The 19139-nt window shown below is 44.9% G+C and overlaps 2 protein-coding genes across 3 annotated transcripts; one reads left to right on the top strand and one right to left on the bottom strand.

The window, feature by feature from the left end:
• The first annotated feature begins 2246 nt into the window (after window positions 1-2246).
• b3galt4 (UDP-Gal:betaGlcNAc beta 1,3-galactosyltransferase, polypeptide 4) lies at window positions 2247-7809 on the top strand. 2 transcript variants are annotated; one of them, XR_004822855.2, is made up of 3 exons: window positions 2247-2398; window positions 3200-4693; window positions 6935-7809. XR_004822855.2 is itself a non-coding variant. In XM_035755768.2 (2 exons), the coding sequence occupies exon 2, from the start codon at window positions 3468-3470 to the stop codon at window positions 4584-4586; it is 1119 nt and encodes a 372-aa protein (XP_035611661.1). In that variant the 5' UTR covers window positions 2247-2398; window positions 3200-3467; the 3' UTR covers window positions 4587-5510. The 2 variants fall into 2 exon arrangements, 1 of the variants encoding a protein (XP_035611661.1); XM_035755768.2 differs by lacking the exon at window positions 6935-7809 and having other exon boundaries at window positions 3200-5510.
• Window positions 7810-10710: 2901 nt separating this feature from the next.
• Window positions 10711-17881, bottom strand: wdr46 (WD repeat domain 46). Its single transcript, XM_035755769.1, has 14 exons — window positions 17779-17881; window positions 17079-17249; window positions 16899-16979; window positions 16644-16756; window positions 16463-16550; window positions 15503-15564; window positions 15234-15338; window positions 14978-15128; window positions 14515-14750; window positions 14146-14299; window positions 12002-12149; window positions 11679-11869; window positions 11439-11552; window positions 10711-11294 (listed from the first exon to the last, which is right to left on the bottom strand). Exons 1-14 carry the CDS (start codon window positions 17833-17835, stop codon window positions 11175-11177), a joined length of 1791 nt encoding a protein of 596 aa, XP_035611662.1. The 5' UTR covers window positions 17836-17881; the 3' UTR covers window positions 10711-11174.
• Between the last annotated feature and the right edge of the window lie 1258 nt (window positions 17882-19139).

Genomic DNA, 19139 nt, shown 5'->3' with positions numbered 1-19139 from the left:
GGGCCCAGAGAAGGGAGAAGTCAGGCTTGCCTATCACATGTCCCTGTTGCTATGCAGAATATCAGAAAGAGAAGAGGACATTAGGGAACATTGTCTTCATGTGTGTATATGTATCTTTACCTATTACAAACCATGGGAAGGGATGGTGTGATTAATGGGGAACCAATTACTTGTCTCCACAATGTCTGTGCCCAGTCATTCCCTCCTTCGGCTTTGGGGGAGATAAGGTCTGAGACAGGATGTGTGGGGTAGTGTCTGGGAACCATTGTATGTCATCTCTGATGTTGCACCTATCCTGGGATAGTGCATGACTTGGGCACACTCCCTCAGTGAGCTCATCTAGGCGTGTGGTCAAGTACATTGGTTTTAATTGAGTTAGGGGTATCTGGAGTTGACAATTAATGTATGCCATAGAATGGTGTTTCTGTAATATGAAGTACCAGGAATGAAATCGGAGCCTTGTTTTAGGTGCCAAACTCTGTACAGTAAGAACAGTCTTCATAGTAAATGCTATCCGGCTGGGTGATACTACTTTCTCACCTTGTATCTTTGCTATAAAATATATTTGTATTCAGGGCTCTCAACAAATCATCTCAGGGTGTTTCGTCGACCAGCCATCGCTATTGCAGAGCTCTCACTATTCAGTTTAAGTATAACTCTGAATTGTCTCATAAGTTTGTCTCTCCTCATTGATAATACAGAAATTGACCACCACATGGTCTCATACATGCCTGTTATTCTACTGTTACACTGTGTGGACTGTGTAATCTGACTGTAATTTAAGGAGTTTTATTTACATACTATAATCTAAAAGCACATGCTAGGTAAAGGCAATATGGTGGGGTGGCTGGCTTGTAGGAGAGTTTGGCGAGTAACCAAAAGGTGGCTGGATCAAATCCTCGAGCTGACAAGGTAAAAATCTGCCATTCTGCCCCAAAGCAAGGCAGTTAACCCACTGTTCCCCAGGCACCGATGACGTGGATGCTGATTAAGGTAGCCCCCGCATCTCTGATTCAGAGGGGTTGGGTTAAATGTGGAAGACACATTTAAGTTGAATGCATTCAGTTGTACCGCTGTATAGGTATCCCCCTTTCCCCATATCGTACACAAACATTTTGAACTCGGAAGAGGTGGATAGACACTAAGTGGCCAGTTTATTAGTTACACCCATCTCGTACGGTTCGGAGCCTCCTTTGCCTCCAGAACAGCCTGAATTATTTTGGACATGAAAAGGTTGCTCAATTGCAGACCATCTCTTCTTGTAAAAGCTTATGTCACATACACAGCTTTAGCACTGATTAGCACTAAAATGTAGTAGGGCAGGGTTTCCCAAACTCGGTCATCGGGACCCCAATGGCTGCACATTTGTTTTTTTGCCCAAGCACTACACAGCTGTTTCACATAATCAAGAAATTTTCAAGCTTTGGTCATTTTAATCAGTTTTGTAGTGTTAGGGCAAAAACCAAAACGTGCACCCCTTGGTGTCCCGAGGACTATGTTTGGGAAACACTTTAGTAGGGCTCATAAAGAAATATTGGCCACATTATGATTACATTTACATTACATTTAAGTCATTTAGCAGACGCTCTTATCCAGAGCGACTTACAAATTGGTGCATTCACCTTATGACATCCAGTGGAACAGCCACTTTACAATAGTGCATCTAAATCTTTTAAGGGGGGATGAGAAGGATTACTTTATCCTATCCTAGGTATTCCTTAAAGAGGTGGGGTTTCAGGTGTCTCCGGAAGGTGGTGATTGACTCCGCTGTCCTGGCGTCGTGAGGGAGTTTGTTCCACCATTGGGGGGCCAGAGCAGCGAACAGTTTTGACTGGGCTGCGCGGGAACTGTACTTCCTCAGTGGTAGGGAGGCGAGCAGGCCAGAGGTGGATGAACGCAGTCTCAAGTAATAAGTTGAGATTCTGATGGTCATCAAAAAGCAATAATTATAGGCATACAAGTAGTGTAGCATAACCCTTACTGTGTGATAATGCTCAGAAGGGTCAAAGATACTTGACAAGATAGGCTACATTTACAAACATGTCCACAAGATGTCATGCAACTATCAAGAACAGAAGAATTGTCAAATGCAATAATATATTCTAAATCTATCTTCTTGTAATATCTTCTCAACTAGGCCTATAGCTTACGAAAAGTCCTACATTAAAAAGAGAAACGCACGACCACAAGCAGTCTTATGTCGAATACGTATATTTGCATGAATTGACTTTGTCAATCTGTCTTCAACATTAAATGCATGATACAGCCTGCATCCGGATGTGACGAGATGGTTACTGCATTATGCTCAGTGGGGAATATTTGAAGCCACACAATATTGCGGAGGATTACGGAACCATGGACCGGATGTGTTGACATGGTCGTCTTCATTGGATTCAAGGTTTGATGTTATTGCGTTTTTATTTTATAGAGTGGGCACCATTTATAATAATAATAACAATGCAATAATGCATATATTCAAAGTTCCAAATTCGCTGGAGCCTACAGTTGATTACTACAGAACGATGATAAAGCAATAGGCATCCGATATGTATCAATTTCTTTGGAGCCTAATATAAGATCAGGATTGGGGTGTCTTCAATCATACTAACTTCATATATACATTTTAATACAAATACATGTAGTATATTTCAATGTTGCGTGCGTAACGCTCTTGTTGCCAAAACGCTCATGACAACTGTAGGCTAGTATCTAGTAGCCTATCAGTACCAAATCATGGTATACTGTTAAACTGCAATATTTATACGTATGGGGAAGTTCTGTAGTGTAAGCCTTATTGTTTTCCCTGTAAGTGTTTGGGTGGAGTTTTCAAGATTAGGTTAATCATTAACAGACTGCACGATGTCTCAGTTGGTGGTGGATGTGTAGTTGGATGTGTCGCCTATACGTGTAGCCTATGGGTTAGTGTGATGTTTATGATCAGGATATTTATATAGCAGGAATCAACTGCTACACATCTTGTATATTTTTAGAGGATCGGTCTAAGCGACAAAGGATACCGCTCATTCAGAAGCTTTGCCAGGGTCCTCCTTTAGGAAATACGTTATCTCTTTTGTTTTCATTTGCCCTGAGAATAACGACAACGCTTTGACGCACAGTGTTGTGGGATATGAAGCCATTGACAGCTCCAGGCAATGTGTGTGTGTGTTAACCCGATTCTATTTGCCTCTATAACGCGCAGCTTCCCTGTCCTGCTCTGGATACAATGATGCAGCACTGAATGGACGTATCGTGCCACCAGCAGAGTGACAGCATCCAAGAAACACCCACCAACAATCTGGAGAGTTATCTGAGGGTTGAGAAAGACATACAAGAGACAGCAAGAAAGTAAAACGAGGAAAGAAAATAATTCAGAGTTATAGAGCTGGAGTGAAAGAAGACAGGAGGATAAAGAGAGAAGGGTTGAGTTGTGGAGCTGCCTGTGTGCTGCAGTGTGGAGGTTGGAGGTCATGGTGGGGTGGGGCCTGTGGGTGTGTAAGCCCCGCTTTGGTAAGCGGGGGCGGTTCGGGGTGGTGCCTGCTCTCTGTGTGCTGATAGTCAGTGCTGCCCTGCTAGCTCTGCTCTTCGTGGACTCCATTGAGTCATGGGCCACCTCCATGAACATGAACACAATGGTAGAGGCGCAGGGGGGGATCATACCCCCACAAAGTGTCCCCCCAACCAGACCCGAGGAGTACCTCCTTATGCCCAGCCCTCTCGTCTGCCAGCGTGCCAAACCCTACCTCATCGCCATGGTGGCCTCCGCCCCAGCCAATCAGATGGCCCGCCAGGCCATCCGGGACACGTGGGGTGGGGAGGTGGAGGTCAGGGGTCATAGGGTCATGACCTTATTCATGGTCGGGGTGGCCTCTGACCCCGGGCTAGCCAAGCTGCTGATAGAGGAGGCCCGGGAACGAGGGGACCTGATCCAAGGGCGCTTCTGGGACTCCTACTCTAACCTGACCCTGAAGACCCTCTCCATGCTGAACTGGGCCCGACGCTTCTGCCCCCAGGCCCACTTTCTGGCCAAGGTGGACGATGACGTCCTGTTCAACCCCGGGGCCCTGCTGCGCTACCTGAACAGGAGCACCGTGACCAACACCTACGAGCATGGGGACCTGTACCTTGGCCGGGTCCACCTTCACGTGGCTCCAGACCGAGACCCAGACAGTAAGCACTACCTCCCTAGAGGGGCGTACCCTGCATCTGTCTTCCCTGACTACTGCAGTGGCACTGCCTACATCCTCTCTCGCTCCTCCCTGCTCAAGATCTCCTTGATGGCCGCTTCCTCACCTCTGCCCACCCCTCTGCCACCCGAGGACGTTTTTGTGGGTCTGTGTGCCCGTGCTGCTGGAGTGCTGCCCTCCCACTGCCCGCTGTTCTCTGGTGGGCCCGCAGTGCCCTATGGGCGCTGCTGCTACCAGGCCATGGTGTCCATCCACCACATCTCCCCCAGAGAGATGCTCCGGTTTTGGGCTGACATCCACTCCCCTCCCCCCTGCTCCTGGCTGGGCCTACGTGCCTCTCTGGGGGTCTGTAAAGTCCGGGCCATGCTGGGGACCTTTCTGGGGGTGGATCAGGGGCTGTGAGGGGGGTGTTGCCCTCATGGATAGGAAACTATTGTGTTTTGGGGGCTGTGCCTCTGCCAGGATTTCAATACTGTGATTAGCTCAAGCGCTCTATTTCATTGGGAATGGTAAGGAATCACTGTGCACTATGAAAATGTGCTTTTATTTTTATAGCTTTTTAGGAATATTTGAATGCATTTTATGTTATGTAATAATGCTGGCATTTTGTCAAAGCTGGAGGAATATGAATCAGTAGTTGAAGGGAATTAGTGTGAAGATATATTTAAGACTGTTAGAACACACACACAGACACATACTGTAGGCCAGTGTTGCCCAACTCCAGTCTTCCAGTATCTCCAACAGTACGCATTTTAGTTGTAGCCCTGGACAAGCACACCTGATTCAACTTGTCAACTAATCATCAAGCCCTCATTGAGTTGAATCAGGGAGTTTGTCCGGGGCTACAACAAAAATGTGTGCTGTTGGGGATACTGGAGGACTGGAGTTGAGAAACACTGCTGTAGATATGTAAATATTACTGACCAGGAAACGCATAACCATAAGGATATTTGCCATTAATGTAAGAATTTAGAGTAATGTTATTCATGCATAATGGAATGTTTTTTTCTAATTAAAATCTAATTTTATTTTTCACATCCGCTTAATACAACCGGTATAGACCTTACAGTAAAATGCTTACTTACAAGCCCTTAACCAACAATGCAGTTTTAAGAAAAACGCGTGTTAAGTATAAAATAGATAAGTAAAATATAAGAAATAAAAGTAATAATTAAAGAGCAGCAGTAAATAACAATAGTGAGGCTATATACAGGGGGTACCGGTACAGAGTCAATGGTTAGTCGAGGTAATTGAGGTAATATGTACATGTAGGTAGAGTTAAAGTGACTATGCATAAATAATAAACAGAGTAGCAGCAGTGTAAAAGGGGGGCAATGCGAATAGTTTGGGTAGCCATTTGATAAGCTGTTCAGGAGTCTTACGGCTTAGGGGTAGAAGCTGTTGAGAAACCTTTTGGACCTAGACTTGGCGCTCCGGTACCGCTTGCCTTGCGGTAGCAGAGAGAACAGTCTATCACTAGGGTGGCTGGAGTCTATACCACTACCTGGTATAGAGGTCCTGGATGTCAGGAAGCTTGGTCCCAGTGATGTACTGGGCCGTGCGCACTACCCTCTGTAGTGCCTTGCGGTTGAAGGTGAAGCAGTTGCCATACCAGGCAGTGATGTAATCAGTCAGGATGCTCTCGATGGTGAGAAGTCCAGGATCCAGTTGCAGAGGGAGGTGTTTAGTCCCAGGGTCCTTAGCTTAGTGATGAGCTTTGAGGGCACTACGGTGTTGAACGCTGAGCTGTAGTCAATGAATAGCATTCTCACATATGTGTTCCTTTTGCCCAGGTTGGAAAGGGCAGTGTGGAGTGTAATAGAGATTGCATCATCTGTGGATCTGTTGGAGCGGTATTTTCAAATTGGAGTGGATCTAGGGTTTCTGGGATAATGGTGTTGATGTGGGCCATGACTAGCCTTTCAAAGTACTTTATGGCTACAGACGTGAGTGCTACAAGTCGGTAGTCATTTAGGCAGGTTGCCTTTGTGTTCTTGGGCACAGGCACTATGGTGTTCTGCTTGAGACATGTTGGTATTACAGACTCGGCCAGGGACAGGTTGAAGATGTCAGTGAAGACACTTGCCAGTTGGTCAGCGCATGCTCGGATTACACGTCCTGGTAATCTGTCCGGGCCTGCGGTCTTGTGAATGTTGACCTGTTTAAAGGTATTACTCACATCGGCTACAGAGAGCGTGATCACACAGTCGTCCGGAACACCAGTGTTGCTTGCTTCGAAACGAGCGTAGCAGTAATTTAGCTCGTCTGGTAGGCTTGTGTAACTGGGCAGCTTGCGGCTGTGCTTCCCTTTGTAGTTTGTAATAGTTTACAAGCCCTGCCACAAGACAAGCATAAGGTAATCAGCTTACTGTAAGACTGAAACAACTGGCAAAAAGGACTTAGTACATAGTCTCTTCTGTATAGCTACTATTTAAGATTACTTACTGCCTAAGTAGACTCAGGCTGCTTTCACCTGTTTTAAAAACAATAGCACTAAAGATGCATGAAGTTGCCAAAATGCAACTAACTCTTGCTTCCACTTTAATAATATGGTTAAACATGTAAATGATAGTTTCTCTCTTCGCCCACCCAGTCCAGATCACTCCAGTAGTACCAAGCATTTTCTCTATTATGTATTCAGCTGAAATGTCAATCAAAACAAGTGGTTTTGTTTCATTGTTTCCTCTCATCGACTCATGACCTTCATCTGAACTGAATTCTGAATAGATGATTTGCTTTCATCTGTGCAGTTCTATAGATAAACTTGAAGGAACAAAGGAAGAAACCGCGGCAAAGGGAGCACCTCAGTACACAGTCAGCCCATCTTCCTTGGTGGTTCAAACGCTATGGTCAGTCAACAGCACTCAAGACATGAAGAAGACCAGATGAGATGGACTGCCATAGGCGAACACATATACACACACACAGATGCAGTATTTATAACCCCGCTTCAATAACTTATGTAACTGTCATGTTTTGCAAGTAGAGTGTGAATAAAAGACATGCATTGGTTTTTCTGGGCTGGGAGGGTAATGATTTGTCTGACCCAGAGAGGGATTCAGTCCACTGTTGCAGAGGGCTCTTCTGTAGTCAAGAGGGTTGCGTTTACACAGGCAGCCTAATTCTGATATTTTTCCCACTAATTGGTCTTTTGACCAAATGTATATCTTTTTACGTCAGATCTTTTTCAGCGTGTATCTGATTAGTCCAAAAAACAATTGGTGAGAGAAAAAAATCAGAATTGGTCTGCCTGCGTAAATGCAGCTGAGGAGATCCAATACAAGTTCAAATGCAGTTTACAACATTATGTATGATGTATGTTGTAGACGAAGGGACATCTCTTGGATTTTATGGAGGGGGGGGGGGTTATTGGGGAGTGTTTCCAATAACCTTTTCAATACTAACGTGGTGCGAAGTGAACTGAGACATTGTAATTTGCATTGTTTGAACAGAGACAGTTCCAGGTAGCCATGTATGTTCTTCCTCCTCCCTCTCCTAGAATGAATATTGAGTACTCTATTCTGTGAAAATTAGTATGAAGTATTAGTGTGAAGGATGTGTGAATGTACTCAGAAAATGTGTGTGTGCAAGAATGGATGGATCACTAATAAACTCCTCAATCATACCCTTTCTCAGACTGAATATCTTTGGAACTGCAATAACAGTCACTCTCACCAATTAAACTACTCGCTCTCTATTTATCTTTCCCATTTACTCACTCAACTCTCTCTCTCACACTCACACCTTCTCACAATCTTTAACAGTTGACTTTGCCCCCTCTGATTTTCTGTCCAACTATGAAACCTTTGTATCAGGATAAGATAAGGATAGGACAATTACAGCTGGGTGTGAGTAGAGGCTTGCGGTTAGATGTATATAGGTGATGACAAAAGGAATGCAAAAAGTGAGCCGGAAAGATAATTAAGCAAAACAAAGTTTGTCCTCGGGTATAACCTTACCTCGTGGTTGCCTAGCTACCATGGGACAGGTATCTTATTCTACCCATTACATGCTTAACCAGTTCTAGTAATATTCTCTGTCATTTGTGACAACAAACACTTGATTATAAGTGGTCAGCTGGAAAGCAGGCTTGAAGCAAGACCTGCATGCAATTAATCAACCAATGTCAATGAGCATTGATAAAAACATTACTGAGGGAGGTAAACCTCAGTTTACTGAGGGAGTTAAACCACACCACGGTCTGCTGAGGAATGTTAACAAAAACCCAAAGAGACACACATTTCATGCTTAATTCTGTTGCAATTGTATTATTCAGAGGTGGTGTTACCCTCACATAGGGAGGAGTAGAAAGCCAGTAAAGGTGTTGTGGTTGCCTTGAATATCAGTGAGCCCTTGGCCTTCAGTGAGATGCAGGTAGACCACATCCCCCTTCCCCAGCTCCAAAGCCTCTAGTCACAAATTCATTACTCCCATTGTGGTTGATCCATTCCAAATCATTGACTGGACATTCTTATATAACCTTACACCCATTACAGCAGAAGCATGCCGATCGCAGGCTGTGAATCTGAGGTAAGACTCCTTTCACTCGTGATGATACCTGTAGTTGGGTTGTAGGCTGTGCCTATGTTGGCGAAGACTCTGCTGCAGACCAGTGATGTCTCAATGTTGAAGGGGCTTACAATGCTGTCACCCAAGCCAGCAGAGAATGCCACGTGTGATCTGTGTTCACTCTTCAGCTCTTCCACCTGGCTCTCACTGGCTGTCACTCTGGCCTCCCAGGTGGTCTTTTCTTTCTTCAGTTCTTCCACCTGGCTCTCACTGGCTGTCACTCTGGCCTCCCAGGTGGTCTTTTCTTTCTTCAGTTCTTCCCCCTGGCTCTCACTGGCTGTCACTCTGGCCTCCCAGGTGGTCTTTTCTTTCTTCAGTTCTTCCCCCTGGCTCTCACTGGCTGTCACTCTGGCCTCCCAGGTGGTCTTTTCTTTCTTCAGCTCTTCCACCTGGCTGTCACTCTGGCCTCCCAGGTGGTCTTTTCTTTCTTCAGTTCTTCCCCCTGGCTCTCACTGGCTGTCACTCTGGCCTCCCAGGTGGTCTTTTCTTTCTTCAGCTCTTCCCCCTGGCTGTCACTCTGGCCTCCCAGGTGGTCTTTTCTTTCTTCAGTTCTTCCACCTGGCTCTCACTGGCTGTCACTCTGGCCTCCCAGGTGGTCTTTTCTTTCTTCAGCTCTTCCGCCTGGCTCTCACTGGCTGTCACTCTGGCCTCCCAGGTAGTCTTTTCTTTCTTCAGCTCTTCCACCTGGCTGTCACTCTGGCCTCCCAGGTGGTCTTTTCTTTCTTCAGTTCTTCCACCTGGCTCTCACTGGCTGTCACTCTGGCCTCCCAGGTGGTCTTTTCTTTCTTCAGCTCTTCCGCCTGGCTCTCACTGGCTGTCACTCTGGCCTCCCAGGTGGTCTTTTCTTTCTTCAGCCCTTCCGCCTGGCTCTCACTGGCTGTCACTCTGGCCTCCCAGGTGGTCTTTTCTTTCTTCAGCTCTTCCAGCTGTCTGTCACTCTGGCCTCCCAGGTGGTCTTTTCTTTCTTCAGCTCTTCCACCTGGCTGTCACTCTGGCCTCCCAGGTGGTCTTTTCTTTCTTCAGCTCTTCCACCAGGCTGTCACTCTGGCCTCTGAGGGTATTTCTTCAGCTCCTCTACATCATTCTCACTGTCACCCAGTCCAAGGCTGCATTCTCTCGTTCCTCCACCTTGTTCGTATGGCACTGCAGTACGGTCTTAGCAGCACTCAGCTCCACCACCTGGCTTTCACTTACATTCAGTCAGAACTCTATGGCTGACAGGTGTGCTGATGGGCTGCATTGTTTCTCTTCAGCTCCTCCACTGTCCCAGTCTGACCTCCATGTTCCTCAGCTCCACTCTCTATTCCACCACTGTGATTCCCTGGTTGTGCACCAAGTCTATCAGCTCTTTACAGTCAGTCAACTTGAATTGTTGTAGTAGTTTCATTCTCACCCTGAGCCTGTGCTCCAGACACAGAATAGCAACACCAGCACAACTACAGCACCCATCATTCTGAGACGATGCCCCTTCCCAAATTATGTACTCGACAGGGATCAGTCCCCCTCGTTATACACACGTTTTAGTAAACCCGTATGAGAGAGTTGGCGTGGAAAGTAAAAAAATAACTAAAAACTATCAAGGCGTAATAAGAATGTTCACGTTCACATCAGAACATTTTATCCCAATGTTCTAAGACTGTGGAAGAATCTAAATATCAATAAGTATGCATTTTGTTTAGTGATTTCTAAAAAAAAACATTAGTAAAGCTGTGCTAGTATGCCGCACTGATATGACATGCTGGTAGTAGTCAGTCGTAGTAGTGTTTGTGTAGATAAAACTGATGGTTGGTTTTTGCTTTCCAGCAGACCGAAAGAGAGCAACGGGGATAGACGACATTTCATCCTACTTTTGACTTCCCGGTCTGTAGCATTACATTAAAGTAAATTGAAACATTATAGAGGTAGAATATGGAATCTTTTGCCACTGATGGAAAAGGACTGGTCAATACAACACACATTGTTTTGTGAACAAATGTTTTTTATTTCACAAATGACATGTTTTTAAAAAATATAGAAACAGTATTAAACTGTGCTGAAAACCCCCATCATAATTGTCACAATAGAGAAGGTGATATGACTTAATGACAGCCTTTCCAACTGGCATAAATACACTGACAGCATTTTACTGCATCCGCAATAACAACTGCTGACTATGTGTATGTGACCAATAAAATTAGATTTTGATATGAAATACACTGACAGTTTATAAATGTCACAGAATGAGCTCAGAGCACCGATTATGATGCAGTTCCAAGTCATCTCATACAGTTTGGTATGCATGTTCTGTGTGTCTGCAGTGGCTGTTGGAGCCTGCTGGCTGGGCTTCGGAGGAACATGTCCCATACTCAGAATGTGCCCTTTATCTGAAAGGTCAACGCTCATTCCCACAGAGGCGTCTACACACACACAGGTCCCTCGGTCTTACTTCCTGAATCTGTCCAGAGCAGACTTCTGACCAGCTGCTGCTGCCTTTTTCTTCTCTTTCTCCTTCCTCTCTTTATCCATCTTCATCCTGTCTTCTACTGTTTGCCTGATCACATCCTGAGTGGAGGAAAGCCACCAAGAGAGGGTAGGAAGCAGAAAGACCAAGGGAGATGCACATAATTAGTAAAATATCAAAAGATGAAATAATGAAGACATAATTCCATATAAATTGCATGGTGTTTTTGTAGTAATAGACCTCACCCTCTGGTCCTCATGTGCCACTTGCTTCTTGCGCTTTTCCACTTTTCCACTTGAACTCCGACCTTTGGTCTTTAACCTTGGTGTAAACTTCTCCTTGGCCAGCGGGTCAAAGCCCTGAAATCAAACCACACACACAACAACAATGCATGATTTATGAAAAAGTTCAGATTTGTCACCATCTTAATTCTCAATATGCAATATCCCTCTGATAAACTGCTTCCATCCCTTGGTAGTACTCACCAGTACTTGGACCCTGTCCTCATGTTTCTGTTCCCAGGTGGAGTGGTCCACCTGGCTGAGCTGGCTAGGGTCCAGGCCAATCAGTTCTGGCTGGATCTTCTCTAGTAGGGCTTTGACCTCCCACTCCTGCCTCTGCTTGGCACTGCGGTACGGGTTGGCATCCAGACCGTCAAAGTTGGGCTCGCCAGCACCTAATGGCAGAGAGAGAGCATGGAGTTAGAGACTGTTCACCAGGGTTGGGGTCACTCAGAATGTAGATCAATTGTACATGCCACACAGGAAGGTGAATATGGATTGAATTTGAATCCGAATTTCATTCTGACCTGGTACGACCATGCTAGTGAAGCCCTCTCCATGGCCCACCCCTAGGACATCCTCAAAGGGGCAGAAGTGCACACCCCACACCGAGCCCTTTGCCCTGTGGGCCATGTAGGGCTTGGTCACTGGGATGCCCCACACATCTCTGTACACCTACACACAGACAACGTGACCACAGAGATATCAACATGAGCACAGAGGTTCCAACAGAGAAACACTCAAGACAGACATTAAAGGAAAGGTTCACCCATTTTGAATGTTATATTGTTTTTGTGCATCTCTGAGGGATGTTCTATCGATTCTCTGGGTCATTTCACGTTTTCATGTGTATCTGAGTTATTGGCGTTCAAGCCGGTGTGACGTAGCACTGTGATAAAGTCGCTCTCACTACACTGGAAGTTAATAGGAATGCGACTTTTAGATCACAAAAACATATCATACATGTCAGATTTAAACACAGGTCGCTGTCATAACACGGGAGGTTGTCTTCTCTTGAATGTGGCATTGATCGTATTTTTGCGATATTCCTACCCCGAGAAATGATTTATTTAACGGAGGGTCTCGCACATTTTTGCCTATTTGTCTGCCTCTAGTCCAGTGTGCATTGCATGGTGCCGTTGCCAGAGATATTATAGAAAGGAGATAGGAATCCAATGAATGAAGGAACTTATAACACCCCACCCAGCATACTGTCGACCAACCGCGTTCATGTTGTTGTCACGAGGTTGCTTAACTAATCGTCACGCAATCCCTTCTCAAAGTCAGTGTATATGTCAAGAAACGTCCCTATTTTCCTCAAGTGGGGCGGCAGCGTAGCCTAGTGGTTAGAGCGTTGGACTAGTAACCGGAAGGTTGTGAGTTCAAACCCCCGAGCTGACAAGGTACAAATCTGTCGTTCTGCCCCTGAACAGGCAGTTAACCCACTGTTCCCAGGCCGTCATTGAAAATAAGAATATGTTCTTAACTGACTTGCCTGGTTAAATAAAGGTCAAATTAAAACAATTAAAAAGTATGTGATGCCACGATTCTAAAGCTATACAATACTACAGGTATCAAGTTCATTGTGGTGAGATTCGTGCTAATGTTTTTTTTTTGTGCTATCGCCCAATAGACTCCCATTCACTCCTTGATAACTAGCTACGTTACATGCTGATATTGTCTTTGGTATTATTGTGTGTAGCAACGTTTTTCTTGATAGATAGCTAGGCGGTGTTGTAGAAAATTACATAATTTTCTACATGTTTTACTGCTTAGTCGCTTGTTATCTGCTAGTGTTTTTTTCTAACCTGATACACAAAGACACGTTTGTGACTGGGCGTATAGCTACGATCCATTTAGGTGGGACTGCAGTATGCGAGACATCCCGTGGGTTTACTATCTGCATGAAGTCAGCTGTGTGGAACCTTGCAGGAAGGAGCACATTATAGTGTGAACTGCAACAAATGCAGTTATCTGAAAAGACAAACCAATCGCCTTTTACACAATGTTCCACACATCTGCTAAACTGCCACTGAGACAAAAGTGGTTGTACTTTTCTATAAAAGTAGAGACCCGATTATGTTTGTTAAGCTTTCAACTCTGTACCATTCGTGGTGCTAAAATCTTTGCAGTCTCTCTTCCTATAGAATTTCTCAAGACAGCAGCCCAAAGAGAGAGCATTGTGGATTTTGTCTTCGACTTGAGCTGCAGATTCGCGCAATGTTCCATGTTGCTAACAACCTTATAACACCAAAATTAAACATTTGTTCACAAAAAAAGATTCTCCTCAGTGTTATTTAACACTGTAAATTAAAAGGAATGAGTGGTTTTGGGAAATTTTTTCATTTAAAGAGTACTCAGTGTAAAAAAAAAACTGGGTCAGGAAAAGTACAGAGAGTTTGGACAGCGTTAGAGCTGGGCACCATATTGCTGCCTCAGAGCAATCCATTCTCTCCACGAGTAATGAGTATTTGTGTTCCGGTTCCAGTTCTGTCAATTCCATTAGTATGCTTGGTTCAAGATTCAGTGGACAATATAGGTCAATATAGTTCTGAGGTGTTACCATGGCTTGCTGGAATGGAACTATGGAATAGCAGTGTCAAGAAGACCACAGTGAAATACAAAAGGCATGGGACAAAAACATAGGCAAAATTAGAAGCACATGTATGACCTGGACTATGTCTCCTGTGGCGGCGGACAGCAGACCCCTCTGACTCAGAGACAGGCAGGAAGCTCCCGCAGGCAGGAAGTAGGATTGCAGGGGCCGGTAGGCTCTGATGTCATACACCTTCAGCTTCTTGTCCATGCCAGAGGTCACCATGTACCTGCACAGACAGAAGAGTGTTACAGGACAGCCCCCTGCTGGACATTTTAGGGAAGTACACGAGCAAAGACCAATCACAAAACACTGACCCAAATGTGGATATCATATTGAATACAACAGCTACACTGCACAACATAACCACCTTTTCAATGGCCGAGAGACCAAATCCACTCATAACAAAACCAGAGCTATATTATGTCTTTGACTAGGACTCACGTGCCAGTCTTGTCAACGGCGACAGAGCGCACACCCCCCTGGTGGCAGAGCATCTTGACAAGTGGCTCTCTCTGGTTTGGCGTCCAGAGGGTGACAGTGCCGTTGGAGTGGCCCAGGTGGATGATGGCATTGTGAGGGTTATGGGCCATCACATCCAGCCGGCCAGCCTTGGTGCAGATGGCCACCACCTCCTTACCCACTGACACGTCCAAGTACTGCAGGAAGCCTGTCGCACTCTGGAGGAGGAGAGGTAGCAAGACAGGGGGGTAGAGAGAGACAGGATGAGTTCACGGGTGAGACTACACTCACCTGTTGTGTCGAGTAATCCGAGACAAGTAACCTGAGACCTGAAGACTTGTGTAACCCCCAGAGCTTACCTACATCTTGATTCACAAATCACTAATTTCACAATTGATTCCAATGACACACACACATATTGCAACGTTAGTATAAGTTTACACACTGCTGTAGCCAGCAGGAAGTGGTAGGGGAGAAACTGCATGCGGAGAACATCGTTGAACTTGCGGATGCAGTGGAGCTCGATGCCCTTGTTGTCATAGATATACAGCCACTTCTTCTGAGCCACTGCAAACAAAGCCTCACTGTGGAGCCACCTAGTGGACACAGAAAATTACAGATAAGGATGAGTCAATGGGAGGAGGAAAGTATGCCTAAAATTGAATGTAAATGAGTGTGTGAATGTAAGTGTGTGTACTCACTTTACGTCATTGACTGTCTCCATCACATTCATCTCACACATCAACTGTTTGGACTGCCAGTCCAGGCAGGTCACATGACCTCTCCTGCCACCAAGCAGCAGGTGTCTGGAATAGAGGGAACACACACATACAAAACATCAGACTTCGCAGGACTAAAACAACTAATCACAATGAATTTACCCAGAAAATCCAGCTCTAACAATAAAAGCACAAACAGAATATCTGACCTGCTTGCACAGAACACTCAACAAACAGAACATGAAACTGACCGCCCAGTCTTGCTGTAATCCAGTCGGTAAGGCCCAAACTGAGACAGGGTCAGGCTAAAGTACTGTGGAGGGAGAGAGTGACAGAGTTAGAAAACAATAATAATACTACTTGATTTATTGGTCCATTTGCATGGATATTCATTATTTTTTAACATCACAGTACCCTACCTGACACAGACACACAGGGAGCAGCACAGGGGTTGTGGCAGAGCAGCGCCTCTGGAGCACTTAGGGGTAAAGTGCGTTGCTCAATGGTGGTAGAATACAGGGATATTGAAGCCAACTGACATTTACTCCTGAGGTGCTGACTTGCTGCACCCTTGACAACTACTGTGATTATTATTATTAACCCGTGCTGGTCATCTATGAACATTTGAATATCTTGGCCAGGTTCTCTGTTATAATCTCCTCCCGGCACAGCCAGAAGAGGACTGGCCACCCCTCATAGCCTGGTTCCTCTAGGTTTCTTCCTAGGTTGTGGCCTTTCTAGGGAGTTTTTCCTAGCCACTGTGCTTCTATACCTGTATTGTTTGCTGTTTGGGGGGGGGTTAGGCTGGGTTTCTGTACAGCACTTTGTGACATCAGCTGATGCACAAAAGGCTTTATAAATACCTTTGATTGATTGGTGATGAGCTCGATGCTCCAATAAATATCAAGGGTCTTATTCTGGTGACATTGTCGATGTTTGACTGCCGTTTCACAAATAAGAATATTCTCGCTGTGTGACAAAACTATTAGTTGAGTTGAAAATACGATGGAAACATTGAAATCTAGACTTTTATTCGGTACATGAAAAGTGAAAAAGTAAACTGTGCGCACACAACATCATCACGCACTGATTTTTATCTGCAACAAGTCTGTTTAGTGGAAACACAGCACTGCTGCGAAAATATGCATATTTGCATGAAAATCTGTCGCCAATTGGATGGAAACCTAGCTATTGCCCCCTCAGAGTCTCACCTTTGCCCCTGCGGTAATATCCACAGCATCAACGATGTCATCCTGTGAGATGGTGCATGTGTCCTCATCTTCGTCTCCCTCCAGGAACCTAAGACGAGAGAAAAACAGAAAGTTGCAGAGAATATAGCGGGACAGCCATTTTTGTCTACTAAACTTGGCCCTGCAAATATATTGACATTACCCAGCATCCTCTGGGAGCATAAGGTCATATCGTGCATTTTGCTTCTGGGCCAGGTCGGAGGCAGCCTCTGATCGAATGACCACATCTCTGAGCTTGTACTGTGGCCGAGGGGGCTGGGGAGAGAGGGATGGGGAAAAACCTTGCAACTTACTGAAGTTACAGTACATGTACAAAACAATGGTATATTTTCAAAATTAGTAAGTGACATTATTCTGGCAGAATGTCTTGGTGAATGTGTATTCAAAAATGCCTCACCAGTTCTCCCTTCACTCCCCTCTTGAATTTTTTCAACTTCTCTTCAGGGACAGGTGCTGAGCCTGGGAATGGATCTGATTTCTGTGGGATTGAATTAAACATTCATGAAAAACGCATTCTGAAAGGATAGGGTGAAACATTTCAAGAATCTTCAGTGCTACAGATTGACCTACCACTTACCCCTGATATGACCTTTTTTCCTGCTCCTCCTCGCTTTCCTCCTCGCTTTCCTCCTTTCTTTGTCCTAGTGTTATTTTGTTGCGGAGTCTGTTCATTGTTGTCCCCTTCTTTCTGTTTCTTTCCATCATTCTTCCCATCTTCCTCTGTGCCCTCCCAGTATCTCGTTGGAGGCTGATTGCAGAACAAACAGATATCGATCATTAAGTCAAATAACACATTAATTGGAGCAGGCTGGATTTTTTTACATGCTGTCCATTATACATATTACGAACATCCTTCAAATCTTACAGAGAAGTAACTTTTTCAGATGCCTTTTCACCAGTTTCAGTGGTAGCTAGACAGTAGCGTCATCGACGCTTACATTACTAACGTTAGCCCTCAAGAAGACAGAGTAGCTAGCTAAAAGTAAAGGGATTTCAGTTGTATACTCTTTATCCCAAACAATTGAAAACGTATCAACAAAATGGCAAGCAAGCAACGAGTTTTGAGAAACTGCTGCAGTCACTAAATCGTTAGCAGTGTAATGTTACTGAAAGCGTTGAGAAAATTGGATAGGGGATCAGAGCTACAATCAGTGTGTAGCCTTTAATCAGAGTTGCGGGATCAAAAAAGTAGGACCGAGAGTAGAATATAGCTACATTAGCTGATCTGGCGTAAGTAATCTATTTGTAAACGTGGTGTCGTAAATGTAGACCTTTACCTTTCTCTTTTTCCCCACGTGTGGTTTTTTCAACATTGTCTCGCTGGACGCCGCCATCTATGTTGTGTATTTTTTAACTTCCGGTAAGAACTGTTACGTCATACGAACCGGCTGACTTCTTCTTCGATGAGGTTTATAAGGGCGGTTGGCATCCAATATGTGTTGCATTACCTACACCTACTGGACTGGAGTACAACTCCCGTATACTTTGCTTAAAAAAATAAATAAACAAATACCCTACCATCTAACTCGCCCAAAATTGACATTTAAAAAATATTTAAATTAAATACCACCCTACATATCAAGGGCTCCCGAGTGGCGCAACAGTCTAAGGCACTGCATCTCAGTGCTAGATGCATCACTATAGACCGTGTTTCAATTTCAGGCTGTATGACAACCAGCCATGATTGGGAGTCCCATAGGATGGCGCACAATTGGCCCACCATCGCCCGGGTTAGGGTTTGGCTGGATAGGCCGTCATTGTAAATAAGAATTTGTTCTTAACTGACTGCGTAGTTAAATACAAAACACTCTACTTTTTAAATATATTTAGTCCTACCTCATGCCAACAACCTGAAAGGATGGGACATCACCACTTAACACCCCCTGTAACTCTTCTGATGTCAAGTCTCGCACAACCAAATACCTCTCTGCAGCTGCCACCACAACCTACATTTTCCAACTGGACTATAGTATAAATCTGAGCTGACAAGGTAAAAATATGTCCTTCTGCCCCTGAGCAAGGCAGTTAACCCACTGTTCCCCGGGCACTGAAGATGTGGATGTCAATTAAGGCAGCCCCCCACACCTCTCTGATACCGAGGGGTTGGGTTAAATGCGGAAGACACATTACATCTGAAGACATTCAGTTGTACAACTGGCTAGGTTCCCTTTCCCTTTTTAGCCGATCTGCTCCTGCACAATGCCAACAGCCTGGGAGGATGAGACACCACCACTCAACACATCCTGGAACTCTTCTGAAGTCCAATCTCGTACACCCAAATACTTCTCTGCAGCTGCCATCACAACATCAATTTTCAATGATTTCCATTCTATTTATGCAGAACAGTTGAGGACCGTTGCTATGAACACTAAGAAGCCAACCTTAATGAAGCATATATCACTCGTAGGCATATCCCTCTGTGCTGGTAGAGATCTACTACTAAAAGCGATCCTCTCAGGATCCCTCAACCATTACCCACGCTCCTCTACTTTCTTCACTGCCTCAGCATACAACACCTTCTGCACGACTCTGACTCTGGTCACCTCAAACTGCTTCTCTCGCACCGGAGACTTCAGATCCCCAGCAATATGGGTACCCTTACAGTTGACAAACAGTACTATTTCCACCAAGACTATAC

Source organism: Oncorhynchus keta, chromosome 27 (genome assembly GCF_023373465.1).
Source record: "Oncorhynchus keta strain PuntledgeMale-10-30-2019 chromosome 27, Oket_V2, whole genome shotgun sequence".
NCBI classification, from domain to species: Eukaryota; Metazoa; Chordata; class Actinopteri; order Salmoniformes; family Salmonidae; genus Oncorhynchus; species Oncorhynchus keta.
Note: the sequence above shows the minus strand (reverse complement) of the source record. Positions and strands in the feature narration are given on the sequence as shown.